The sequence below is a fragment of the Crassostrea angulata genome, chromosome 10 (genome assembly GCF_025612915.1).
Source record: "Crassostrea angulata isolate pt1a10 chromosome 10, ASM2561291v2, whole genome shotgun sequence".
NCBI classification, from domain to species: Eukaryota; Metazoa; Mollusca; class Bivalvia; order Ostreida; family Ostreidae; genus Magallana; species Magallana angulata.
The window spans coordinates 45,139,930-45,154,114 of NC_069120.1; the positions used below are offsets into that span (position 1 = coordinate 45,139,930).

Genomic DNA, 14,185 nt, shown 5'->3' on the forward strand with positions numbered 1-14,185 from the left:
GCTTTCGAGACATTGATGAAAGCGAGACTAGCAGAACCCCGCCAGGAAGTTGTTAAAGATAGTCTTAAATTCTCTGAATTTTAAAACTTTTATGTGACAGTATAATGACAAAGCAATACTGTTTACAAAAATACAGAAAGAATCATAGATGTCAGAACGACTGTGATTAACATTTGACACAATAATATTCCGTACACTACCCGTAAATATTTACATTTTCAACTGTCTTTGTCTGTGATAACATTACGAATCAATTTTGAACCATAAAACTTAATAACTTCACAAAACATGAGTGACAAAAATGGGCGTGTCTTCTAGCATATCCGAAAATGGCATTGGCTGCGCCGCGTAGTAATACATAGCATATGTGCTACTTAAAAAAATAGTAGTTTTAAAATTATTTTGTTTTAAAGTGTACAAATTTGAAATGAAATTCGGTCAGAGCGGGGTCTTATCTATCGTAAAGCCCTTCGGGCTTTATTGGATTTGACCACGACCGAAATTATCACATCAAAATACTCAAAGAATGATTCTAATGAACGAAATTTCATTCCCATGAACTTGCCTTTTTAATGAATTACAACGTACCCCCACGAAAAAAATGTCCCCGTGAATTGAATGATCCCAGAATAAATGATAGAGAGTATTATGCTTTTGGTAATGGAGCACATCGAGACAAAACTGTTTCCGTCTCATTGATATAAACTGATAATAGGAATGTACAGACACAGACAAAGGTGGTATCTATACACATCAAAATGTTCTCGCCGTTTAAAAGCTTTCAATTTGTATTGTGGAATTTTATTTGGAATGTATTGCCATAAACGCATTTTAAAATTCTTAGAAGTATAGAAAATAATTGAAAAAGGCCATTCAGTGGTTGTCGAACTCATGATTTCAGATCTGTAGCTTACGCTTTATCCTATTGCGCTACGCTGTTAGACATCAAAATCATGAAAGAAAATAAACATTTGTAGGATTAAACTGGATTTTATTTCGAAAAGCATAATTATGCAGGTTTCCTTTTAGCTGCAGGACTGTAGCTCCCGGTCTGAAAAATTCGGATGGACGACCTGGGAGCTACAGTGCCTCCCATAGTAAAAAACTGCAATTTACGGCGCACAAAAAAATGCGCTAGGTTTTGACTGATTAATCTCATCTACGATCACATTCTGTACAAATATTTAATCCCAAAAAATTCCTCGGACATTTTACTACAGATATTGTCACTTCACTTGCCTCTGATATTCTTTTAAACACCATCCCCAGCCCTGTCAATATTAAAGTGGTGCATGTTTGTTTACATAAAAATGGCGACTCTCGATCTCGACGTAAATTAACATACTTCATTTTCCGAGGTCGGTTATCATGTTTAAGAGAAGGTCTGAGGCAAGTAAAGTGATGATATCAGTAGTAAATTTGCTGAAGAATTTTATGGTTCTAATTATTTTTACAGAATTTGTGTGAAAATAAGGTTAATAAGTCCAAACTTAGCGCATTTTTTTGTGCGCCGTAAATTGCAGTTTTTTTACTATGGGAGGCACTGTAGCTCCCAGGTCGTCCATCCGAATTTTTTCAGACCGGGAGCTACAGTCCTGCAGCTAGTTTCCTATACATCCTCACTATATGAACAAAAAGTGTTCTTCAAATATGTGACTAATTTATTTAAATAATGTTTTGTAAAAATGATTACACGGGAAAAATTAGAATTATTTTTAATAAACAGTTACCACAAATTGGTCATACCAAGGTGTCAGTCTCATTTTCATGCCATGAAACACAAACTATCACAGAAATGCTATCAAAAGGAACATGTTCATTGCTCAACTGGTGTTAAAAAAGTCATGAGCTTCAAAAGCCGTACATTTTTGGTCCAAATATATCTTGACAAAGGTCTGATAAATCCTTCTGAAGAAGGTCCTGTCTGATCATATCCATGGTAATCCCATACTCTATCCTCTGCTCTAGAGGAATCTGTTCGGCAAAATGTCCAATATCCATGAAGAATTTGGGTAATCCTCCCTGTAGCATGACCGAGAAAGCCAATCCATGGGTTGTCATGGCAATGCCTGGGGCACCGGAAGCCCCATGCTGCATGAAACAATTCAATCCCACAATGCCTTCATTCTGGAGTACTGAATATGCACAGTCAACCCATTCCACTGGTTTTCCAGTAAACTGCAAAATGTTTTTGAGTTGGACACGATTATTACGAATCCATGCAACAGAGTTTTCCACCCGTCTTGACTTCCAATCAAGAACTTTCACTTTCGGTTCAAAGGTCTTAAAATTGTGACCCGGATGACCATAACCTATGAAGGTCAAGGGTGAATCCGTTGAAGGGTGACAGAATTCGCGGAATGGTGGTGGAAGGTCGAGTGGATCAGTTACCAGCAATTCCAGCACACAGACATCTTTCACTCGGTCAATGTACTGAATTTTATGGACGTGGAAGAGCTTGTTGGACTCCTTCGCTGTACCTTTGAACTCAACAAAGATGTTCTCATCCAACAATCTAGTTTCATCATGTGAAGAAAACTCACTGGAAGGACCAGTACAAGCTACAAAAACATTGATAAACCTGAGTTCCTAAATTTTGTTTAAATTGTAGAGATTTGACCGTTACGGTTTTCTGAAACAATATATTACCATCCATAATGTAAAATCAGTTGTTGAATATTTCTTTACTATATAAATAGTGCCTGTTTGGGCGTCGGTTGACAATGGTTTTCTCGGGGTGTTAATTTCAACTGTTATCCTCCCAAACAGGCACTATTTATTTTATTATACTGAATGTCTTAATTAATTTTATAGATGTTTTTACTGCTTTTATATAGAAATGACGTAAATTCCACCGCGAACCGTACGCGCATAATTTACGCGCATGTAACAATATATAAATAGTGCCTGTTTGGGAGGGTAACAGTTGAAATTGACACCCCGAGGAAACCATTGTCAACTGATGCGACGCGGAGGTTGACAATGGTTTTCGAGGGGTGTCAATTTCAACTGTTATCCTCCCAAACAGGCACTATTTATTTTATTGTACTGAATGTCTTAATTTTAGAGAAATTATTACTGCTTTTATATAGAAATGACGTGAATTCTACGCCGAACCGTACGCGCATAATTTACGCGCATGTTACAATTCGTTGTGTTACCCGTTGCTAAGTGTGTTGCTAACGCTGAGGGTAATAGAACAGATTGTCAACTGTGTCTTAACCAATCACATTTCAGTATTTAACATAAAGTATAATAATTCGTTTTATTATACTTTCATATTAAATACTGAAATTGGCCGAGTTGGTAATCCGTTCTATTACCCTCGCCGTAGAATTTACTTCATTTCTGTATAAAAGCAGTAAAATTTTCTTTAAATATTAGACATTCAGTATAATAAAATAAATAGTGCCTGTTTGCTTCGCGTCGGTTGACAATAGTTTTCTCGGGGTGTCAATTTCAACAGTTACCCTCCCAAACAGGCACTATTTATATACTGTTACCCGTTGCTATGTGTGTTGCTAACACTGAGGGTAATAGAACGGACTATCAACTGCGTCTATATCAATCAGATTTCAATATTTATCATGAAAGTATAATAAATATAAATACCACCCACCTATGATTTCCAAAACGTGATGCGCAACAGACATCACAGAAGCGGTGCCAACTCGGAAGACAGTGGAGATTTGCAATGCAGAGTGCAGACATCCAACCGACTGACTCCATTTGTAAAGATTCTCCCAAACCTCTACCGTAAGTGTAGAATCCACAAAACGTTTGAATCTATTGTCACCATGAGTGACTGTTTTGTCTGTTAAAATCAGATGCAATGATTATATTAAAATTTACGAAAAACATGTATACATACTTTATCACATAGTGTTTTGTATCTAATTTTTTTTTCAGTCGGTTAAAACGATAATGATAAATAGATGCAATCATCCATTTAATGACAATGGTATTACATCTATTTGTAATCATTTTGAATAGGAAAAAAATCAAAATACACAGGAATTACGAAATAATATGCAACAATATACAAACAATGCTGTTTTTTAGTCAATACGATGATTTAGCTCATGAGTTATTGGTAAAACAGAAATCGGCAATAATTGTTTCATAATTAGTGACAAAATGATACAGACATCTTTTGATGGCTTATATACATGTATCCAACTTTTTAAAATGATAATGCTGTTATTTTCACCTAGTCGTAACCAACGAGGTATATATTATATAAAAAGTGCCTGTTTGGGAGGGTAACAGTTGAAATTGACACCCCGAGAAAACCATTGTCAACCGACGCGAAGCGGAGGTTGACAATGGTTTTCGAGGGGTGTCTATTTCAACTGTTATCCTCCCAAACAGGCACTATTTATTTTATTGTACTGAATGTCTTAATTTTAGAGAAATTATTACTGCTTTTATATAGAAATGACGTGAATTCTACGCCGAACCGTACGCGCATAATTTACGCGCATGTTACAATTCGTTGTGTTACCCGTTGTTAAGTGTGTTGCTAACGCTGAGGGTAATAGAACGGATTATGAACTGCGTCTTAACCAATCAGATTTCAGTATTTAACACGAAAGTATAACAAAACATACTATTTTTTCTACATTGCTGCCATTGGTTACTATCATTTTTCATATCTAATAAAAATCCGCGTTTCTCAATGTGTTTAGATATCATGATAATTTTAAGGTTACCTTCCTCCAAGAACGGAAAGTTAGGGATATTTACATCGTACGGATCCGGTGATTGCGGGGGAGTAGAAAACACCTCCAAATCTGAATATATGATGGTCAAATTATAAAATGTGACTTCAAACCAGTGTGTTGTAGCATATGATTTTTTATTATCTATTATTTATATCTTTATTTGACTTTGAATTGGGGGACTGTCCATCATATCATTGTGAACTGGAGTTTTTCTTTCTTTTACCTTGAATAAACGGTTGATATTTCTCGACCTGGGAAAAGCAAAGAAAATATATATGTGTCGGTTAGAAATCATATTAGCCTGCTCTTATTTAGATACTTTTGCGTTTAGTCGATATCAGCAATGTGTCATGACAAAATTAATATATCAATTCGCTGTAAAACATTTTAAGTATAGTATAAGAATCTCTTGCAAAAAATCTTTATGTAATTTTATTTGTGAATTAACTTTAATTGCTGCCGTCAATTTGTGATTTCAAGATATCTTTACCTTGGAAAAAAACCTAGAAAATTTAAAGAAATCCTGGACTTTATATCGGAATCGCCAAACTTTCTTATTTATAAAACAATCGATACTAACCCGTTATATCAATGGATATCAAAATCGTTTCTCAAAGGGACAGACAAATAACTTGTCTGAATAAAAAAAAGACTATTTACCTTCTTCCACCAATGGCGAAGACTGTTATGAGTGAGTGGATGACGCGACAACGTTCTGCCGCTACAGCAGTATTTTATATCGTGTTGGAAAATGTCGTCGGCAAGAACCGGCGTGGAATCTTCTGGCTCCATTATTCTACACTGGATATACTCGAGGGGCTTCATACTCTCTTGATGACAAGTCCTGAAGATTTTGTCGATGCAATCGTGCAAGAAAAGTCGCACAGAGTCTCCTACTTCGCCAAAAGATTCGTGAGATGTCTTATCTGTTCGAAAAAGCATTGCCTGTATCATGTTGTCTTTGCAGTAGATTATCACACTACAAGATGATGTCACTCTGAGACAAACAAGCCCCCTGTATAGAATGGGTTTCCCTTGTAGATAATAGATGTCTGTCCACTTTGACACACATGCTGCAACTACTTTATCCATTATTGGATCGGGCACGAACGCCTCTCTGAATTTCAAACAGTAAGAACACGATTTTTCGATAGTGGTGTTTGAATCGTCGAAGTATTCTGCTACTAATGTAGTGTAGATTTGTCTTTTCAGGAGGCTTGGGACTATCCAGTAAGATGGCAACGTTGCAATGAGATTCAACTCCTCCATGCTTTGTAAAACACGTTCTCCTTCATCGATAAGTTGTTCATCACCAGATAGTTTGAAAACTTCTTTGGCAAAGTCAAGCGTAAGTTTCCCTTCTTCGCACAGCAAGCTCCACTGCTGTCGGATAATTTCGTTTTCGAATCTTGTTTGACCACAAGGAACAGTTATCAACTTCTTGAAAGCATTTACAATCCACTGAGGGTCAATAAACACGTAGTTTTTCAGTCTCGCTGATCCAGAAAAAAATATAATGAAACCTTTTAAGTGAAAATGTTCGAGCACTCCTTCAAGATTCTGGAGAGTTGAGTCTGTCACTTCGCAATTCTTTAAGTGGTCGCGCAGTTCTTCAACAGTTATAAGTTTGGTTTTTCTACTTTTCAAAACTGATATTTCTCTTTCAACTGCTACCCATTGAAGAGGAATTTCTTTTTCCCAGTTAGGTTGGATACGGGCCGATTCAACAATACAGTCTTTTAACTTGTCTAATTCAGGATCATAGTGTAAAAAGTTGTTATCGACGATGAATCTCCCTCGAATAAACGAAGAATCGATCCCTTCTAGTTCTGGCAATTTAAGAACATCTGCTAGATAGCTATGGGCAACCTCTCTCTTTTCTTCTTCACTCTATTATTTGAAATGAAATAATTTAGATATTTTTTTTCACCACATATTTTCTTGTCGGTAGAAATTTATGATAGAACGATAAACAACAATAAACAGGTTGACAATAAAGATTTCTTAATTCATTCGTGGTTATAAGTTATTTTTAAATGAAGTTAAAGTTTTTCCAGCTGCTTGAAAAGAACAATGCACTTGTCGTAAATTACATTCATCCATCTTTCATATGCTTTCATTATAATCGTGTAACTATTGTATTGTGCATGTTAGTTTGTATTACATGTATGTTTGGCAGTCACGCGATGTCGTGTTTAGATTGTGTTCTGGTGTCACGTGATTGTCCTGTTTGGATTTGTTTTCATATCAAGCAAATGACTCCGTTCTTTCTTTATTCGTTGTCATCAGTCAAATAACACAATACTGATCATTAAGGTCATTTCATTTCCTATGACGAACGACCATGCAACACAACTCTTACCTCTCCGATAATCCTGTCTTTGTGCGTGACAACAAATATCACAGGGGGTAAGCGGAATCCACAGCGTTCATCCTCGTCTTTCACTTTAGAGTACGTCAAAATTGAACGCAACCAGAATCTAGCCTTTTCTTTAAGTAAGAAAGACAGCAATGAATATACAGCAATGGGGAAAAAATAAATACACTTACATAATTTTTGATTCGGTGAAAACCCACACTTGCCTATTTCTGTAATATTGTTTGTATCTGCATTGCTTAAGTCAATAACAATTAGATAAACTGCATCAGGTGACAAGAAAACATGGTGTGTTGCATAAAAAACATCTTCCCCAGCAAAATCCCACATGGAAATATGGGCTGAATTTGGAGGAAAATTTACGTTTGCCTCGATTTTAAAATTTATTTTCATATTTTCTTCGATGACTTTTAATCTGGTTTCTTTGCAAATGGCCTCCGATGTTGAATTTTTTCGTTCATAAAGCACCGTTTCGTTTTTTGAACAAATGTCTTCAATGTCACTTTCATTGTTTTTATCATCAATACCATCGACAGAATCAACAAAACCATCCTTAATGTCAGGAGAAGAACATGGTTTCTCATCTAGTTCCGAAGATTTAAGAAGTTTCATGTCTTCGAAATGTTTCACCCCCATTGCAATTTTTGACCTGCTGTTTTCAAGTGGGTCACCTGTAAGGAAAAATAGCCGTCGTAATTTTTAAATCGAAATTACATACCCACTAAACTCTAGAAAAATGCCCCTCGCCAAAAAAATAAAAATTATTTCTAGTCTCCAAAGTATATTGGACATTCAAATATAATCATACCCTCTACGTCAATAGTCCACTTCCGTGTTTCGAGATCGACTGTAAATTTCTCTATGTACACATCTATTCCCTCTGTGCTTCGTATGCTGGTTATGTTTTCTCCCAGGAATCGTCTGCAAAGAGTTGTTTTTCCCGCGCCCTTATGTCCCACAAACATGACGCGGACCGTTCTGTCTAAAGTGCTGCCCTCTGTCAGGGCCTGTAAATATAATTCCTCCAGCTCTGTGCCTTGTCGAGACGGCTTATTCCATTCTCCTGAAAAAGCGAATATTTGGGGGAGGGGTTTCGTTTTTTATACCGCTTTTCTTCTTCATTTCTATATATCTTTATTTTATTTTTTTTACAAAAACTTGAAAAATTGCAAAACTTCACAAAAGTAGCAATAAAATAGGTTTATAGAAAGTTAAAATCATATACATATATTTAACAAAAGTCTCATGCACAGAAAAGGTGTTAAATGTATAAATGTACCTTTCGTTTTGAGATATTCATAAACTATTTCAGCTTGTCGACATACTTGCAAGTCATCGTGTTTTGATAGGATGTAGACTTCGTTGAAAACCTCCTCATAATATTGATTCTATCAAGATGAAGATCAGTATCTAATTAGTTTTACGAATTGGGCTGTATTGTAAATTACATATTTTAGTGTCTTATGAATTTATTCTGTAGTAGATGACTTTTCTGGGTAACTTTTACCTGAAAAATTGTTTTCCCCATCTTGAAGGTACACATCGATTTCATCATCTGAAGAGCAAACAATTTCTCGTCTAAATCAGCCTTTTTTAACACAAGAAGAATTTGATGTGCCAGTTCATCCTTCTTCATTCGATCTATGACGTCTTGGTTTTCTTTCAGACGATAAACCTTGGAAAAGGCATCAAACATTTCTCGAATTTCAGTTAAATGCCCGACGTTGGAGCAAATTTGCACGAAATGGCTGCCATTTGCAATGGCTTTTTTGATGAGGTTGAGGAAATAAGTCATGAAATCCTCGTCAATTGTCAACAAATGGTAGTCCTCCTCGTGTAGCATGTGGGACAACGTTAAAAGAGTTGCCATTTTGATTTCTAGTAGAAACATGTTAAAAATTTAACTATCAGTATAATCATTGTATATGTAATCTTATGAACAAAGCCCTGTAACTCAGTTGCCAAACTGACTTTTGAATAATGCAATCGTTTAAAAAATACATTTACACAATAGGAAATAAGTATATTCAAAATTAAAAATTAATAAGTCATTGTGAAAAATCATAATTTTATCAATAAAAAGACATGCTGAAATAACTTCTTTAAGCCCCCAAAAAGACAGAGTGAGCAATTAATGCTTTCTAATAGTGACATAGTATTTTCCTGCATATAAAGCAATGAGTGATATACATGTATACTTTTTGAATTGCTCCTTTGGCGAATGTTTCCGATTATGGTATGCGCATTAGCTTTATAAAAGGCAATCTTCATACGGTTTGTCCTTGCGCATTGCTGTAGGCAGTTCAAGCTCGAAAACAATAGGTAGTTACCGTCCTAAAAAGCAACACCATCACACAAAAGCTACTTAGTAATTCAAAAGGCCCTTGTTCTGTAACCGATGTTCGTTAGCTAAAGATTATTGAACTAAATTCGATGGAATCGATTGAAAAAAATTAACTGGCAAGCAAAAATAAATGGTATACTAGTATATTGACATTTAAGATTAAGCAAATAAAAATTGATACATTACATTCCAGTTTGAGAGGGGTGTCTTGGAGAGATGGTTGAGATCTGACAGTAGACAATCTATGTAACAGGTCTCCGTCATCTGCAAAGCAAAGCGTTTACTGGCAAAGGCAAATCTCCATAACAGCCTTCTAATGAGGTACAGCAGCATCCATCCATAGTCAATGTCGTCTCTCTGACTACACTGTTCCAGCATGTCATCAGTGACGCAATCTATCTTAAGTTCCTCAAACACCGACTTGTAGAGATTGGGCAAAACTTGGCCAAACCTATCATTATGTGGCAAACTTTTAAACTGCTTGTTTATCAAAAGATCAAAGAAATGTGTTTGTCCTTAGATCAGCAGGTGTAAAAGTAGATAATCAATGCACTGAAATGCATTTGCTTTTTACAGAAAATCAAAGCTCGGTAAGATTCATTACATGTATTAGATATACTTAGCCGTCTGTTTGATATGAATAGGGCCACATTAATAAATTTTTATCTCGTAATAACGATAAAGATCTCGTTATTACAAGTTAATTATCTCGTGATTACAAGAACAAAATCTCGTAATAACGAAATATTTTCTCGTAATAACGAGTTAAATATCTCGAAAAAACGAGTTAAATATCTCGTTATCAAAAGAAAATATCTCGTTCAAGATTACGAGTTAATTATCTCGTATATGTAATTACGAGAGAAGATCTCGTAATAACTAGTTAATTAGTTTTTTCTCGTAATTACGAGATAATTAACTCGTTCTAGCGAGACCTTTTCTCGGAATTACGAGGTTTGTTCTCGTAATAATGAGATCTTTTCTCGTAATAACGAGATAATTAACTCGTAATAACGAGATCTTTCTCGCAATAACCAGATAATAAACATGTTATAACGAGACCATTTCTCGTTATTACGAGATAAAATATATTTTTTTTTATGTTCACCCTTTTCGTCTTTCGTAGATTTACGTTACCAATGATTTTGTACAATGTCTGATGGAAATATATATATATATATATATATATATATATATATATATATATATATATATATATATATCTATATATATATATATATATATATATATATATATATATATATATATATATATATATATATATATATATATATACGTTGATGGCATTTGAAAGAAATTTACTGAGACACAATATTATTCCATTGAGATATTTTAATTTTCTCAAAAATCCATTGTATGATTACATTTACTTTGTACTTCGTTTTTTTTACTTTGTTTTTTGTTTTGTTTTGGTTTTTGGGGTGCGGGGTGCGGGAGGTTTCTATGAAAAAGATGATGAAATAAGAGGGGAACGTAACTGTCTTACCTTTTGGTACTGAGATACTCAGAAAGCTCAAATAGCTCGCTTTTGCTGGTTGTAGCGTCTTTACTGATTGTCATAACTCCCAGCAACCTGAGGATGAGAGGAGGGTAGTCTGATCGTAAGCGGGTCTCTACGATCAAGTTACGACAGGAATCCACAGCCGCCTCAATGTTTTCAGTCCCATCTACAAAATATTTGTTTACGTTCACTTGAGAATTTTGTTTTGTTTCACAAATTAAATAACATACGTATTCATTACATGAATAGTTATGATTTATATTTATGAATAATAATTTTCCTTTACATCATTATAAAGATAATTTTCATCTTAATTTTCATTTCTGACAAATATCAGTGAAGCAGTTTCGCCACGTTTCTTATAATATCCCAATGATCATAGGGAAGAAAAGAGACGGAGTCTTATTTCACTCTATAATATAAAAAAAACCTTGTGTAGATTAATGGGCCAGAGACATTGTACATAGAAGAGAGTCGTCTGCTGCTATTAAAGACACAGAGCCTTTACTGAATACAAATGAATATACCACGTACCGATGGCGGAGTTTTTCAAGTAAAACAGCCACTGTTTTCCCTGAGAGGAGTTTGATGTACTCCATTCCAAGTCCCCCACCCTAAACTTCTGGGAGTAGAGTGACCAACTCCTGTCATCGATGGTTAATCCTTTCAGTGGGATCTTTTTGGTGTAAAAGTTTTGTCTCCAGTCTCTGGCGAGAAATAATGGCGTAACAAGATACAAGTAGTACATACATATACATGTATATTCTTTATATTTCAACTTGTACGTTCTAGATCCCACTTAAATTATTAGGTTTCAAGTACTATAACATTAAGACAAGTTTGCCAAGTGTCTTTATTTATACTAAATGATACCCATAGCCACTATTTTGGCACTTAAGTATATACATGTACAACGTCAAAGTATATATATATATATTCTCGAAGGCCCATGGGTCGTTACCTGAAAAAGACGCTCGGCTAGCCATGTTACACTAGATTAATAATTTTTCATATGACTTGACCTAATATTCGAATATTTCATCACCCTCGGACTAATTCTCGCGAGATACGCGAGAAAAACCCTAAGATGGTAGCGGACAATAGAAGAGATGGAGATCATCTACTGGGTAAATATTTTATTTCTTACTTGTAATAATGAAGACATCCATGGCTCAGAACACACCAATATCTCGTATGAATTAAGATATTTTCTTTCAGGTGAAGCCAGCCCGAGTATCGGGGGAACTTAAGGCGATCGACCCGCCGTCTGTCTCCGTCCTCTGTCATTTCATTAGACCTCTCTTGAGAATGTCCAGGCGCTGGAGCTACAAAATAATGGAACTGGGGGGAAATACCACTTGAGTCATGTGTGCTATAAATAGTTTGGCCTTGGTGTAAATTACAAGCAATACTGCATTGACCGAGTTGGTAAAAAAAAAAACATTACAAGAACACAATAAGCTGTATTATATGAACTGTGTGACGTGGATTTGTTTTTATTTTTACTGGGGTTTAAAAATGGCTTATCCATTGAAATATAGCCTGTGCGCTACTGAAAATCAATTTCTTCAATAGATACAAAACGTGTGATTTTGTCTTTACATTTAAACTGTTCTCAAATGGTGATGCATGATAACTTACCATGTATTTCCATCGCTTATCCAGATTTTTTCCCGGGGAGGAGGGAGGGGTGCCTTTTTATAAGGTTAATTCTTCCATGGCTCAAATGGTCTGAATTTGCAACTAGATTCAATTACAGTTAAGAGTTGTTTCAAATTTCATAATCAATGAATTAACAAATAGATTTAGGAAAAGGACAATACTTTTGGATGTCGAAGCCTTGCGTCACGACTCCCAACGGAACAACTGAAAACTAATAGGCACTACCTATTTATAATAAATTACTACATGTATATACTATGACAAGGGCATACCAATAAACATATTTACGAATAACTGTGAAATCACAGTATTAACATTAAATTGTGGTGTACCACAGCAAATGTTGAATTCACATACATTGAAGTTTTTTGCACAGAAATTATAGAAGTGCGTGGTATTTCTAGAAAAAGAAAGAAGGAAATCCGACATGGCGTTGTTATGTGTCTTTTCCTTATCTGTAGGAAGTATATATAGTGGATGCGTTATCAATTGTCGTTCACTAAATTTTATTTGATTTAACTTAAGTCGTGTTCTTCATTATAAAACTCAGTAATATTAATTTTATATTTGTAGAGTTTAAGCGTCTTCTTATAAAAAAAATTATTTTAAAAATACCAGACAAACGCTTTAAGACAGGACCGATCGAGTCACCCTCTCCCTCAATTCAATTCATATAACAAATTATTACAATTCCCCATTGACATTACCATCGCGGAAGAGGGGGTGCCTCGAGCACCTGCTACATGGGTGTTTTAATAGAATTCATGTTTTCGTTTATTTTAGAATCATCTAAATGCACGTATAACCTCATATTCTATTTTCTTTTAATTTAAATTTAGAAAAGAAATATCATCATACATCTTTGGGAGCTGATAAATGGAAGATCTGCCGGTGTTGTATGTATATAGTAAGACCCCCCACCCCCCTCTCTCTCTTCAGATTTTTGTAGTGATCGAGCCTTCCCCCGAAGTACTATTTGTAGTTAAACATGTATATACAGTAACTATAAAGTTTTTTTTTAGTGGGAAGACTTACGCCATCCTTTTTAGAGAGGATTAGCACTCCACTCTAGTTTCTTCAATAATCAGTATGAATTTTTTGTTCAGTATCTCTATCAATGTATTAACCTTATATTAGTTTACTCTTGTTATTCCCGTTGCTTCTGCTTACAGTGTAGATAGAATGTCGAAGCATAAAAATTACCCACATATCTTCATATACTTATTTGTCCTTAAGGAAAGCGGGCCCAGGTTAGACCCCCCCCCCCCCCCAGGGGCACGTCTTGCATATATATAGTTATTAATTAGAAAGCGTGGGCAAAACTGATCATGGTTTAATTTCGTAAATCTGTTTATTACCCAAAAGGAAGGCCTCATTCATTCATTCATCTATTTCAATCTCAACGCCATTGAACGATGGTACACATAGATTATAATGATACAATATACGATATTTCGTACTAATAAACCTCAGACCCCCTCCTCCTCCGAGATCCGCCACAGAGTTTTTCCATACAAGAATGGCTGTGTTAATTTTCTGGTGTACCAGCTGATTGG

The 14,185-nt window shown here is 35.3% G+C and overlaps 1 protein-coding gene across 1 annotated transcript; it reads right to left on the reverse strand.

Annotated features, from left to right (window-relative positions):
- Positions 1-1,543: 1,543 nt before the first annotated feature.
- On the reverse strand, positions 1,544-13,034 carry LOC128167345 (uncharacterized). Its single transcript, XM_052833021.1, has 16 exons — positions 12,609-13,034; positions 12,115-12,292; positions 11,502-11,674; positions 10,953-11,133; positions 9,632-9,896; positions 9,300-9,435; positions 8,609-8,979; positions 8,381-8,489; positions 7,910-8,164; positions 7,308-7,772; positions 7,087-7,214; positions 5,385-6,614; positions 4,948-4,975; positions 4,713-4,793; positions 3,620-3,814; positions 1,544-2,561 (listed from the first exon to the last, which is right to left on the reverse strand). Exons 1-16 carry the CDS (start codon positions 12,619-12,621, stop codon positions 1,852-1,854), a joined length of 4,518 nt encoding a protein of 1,505 aa, XP_052688981.1. The 5' UTR covers positions 12,622-13,034; the 3' UTR covers positions 1,544-1,851.
- Between the last annotated feature and the right edge of the window lie 1,151 nt (positions 13,035-14,185).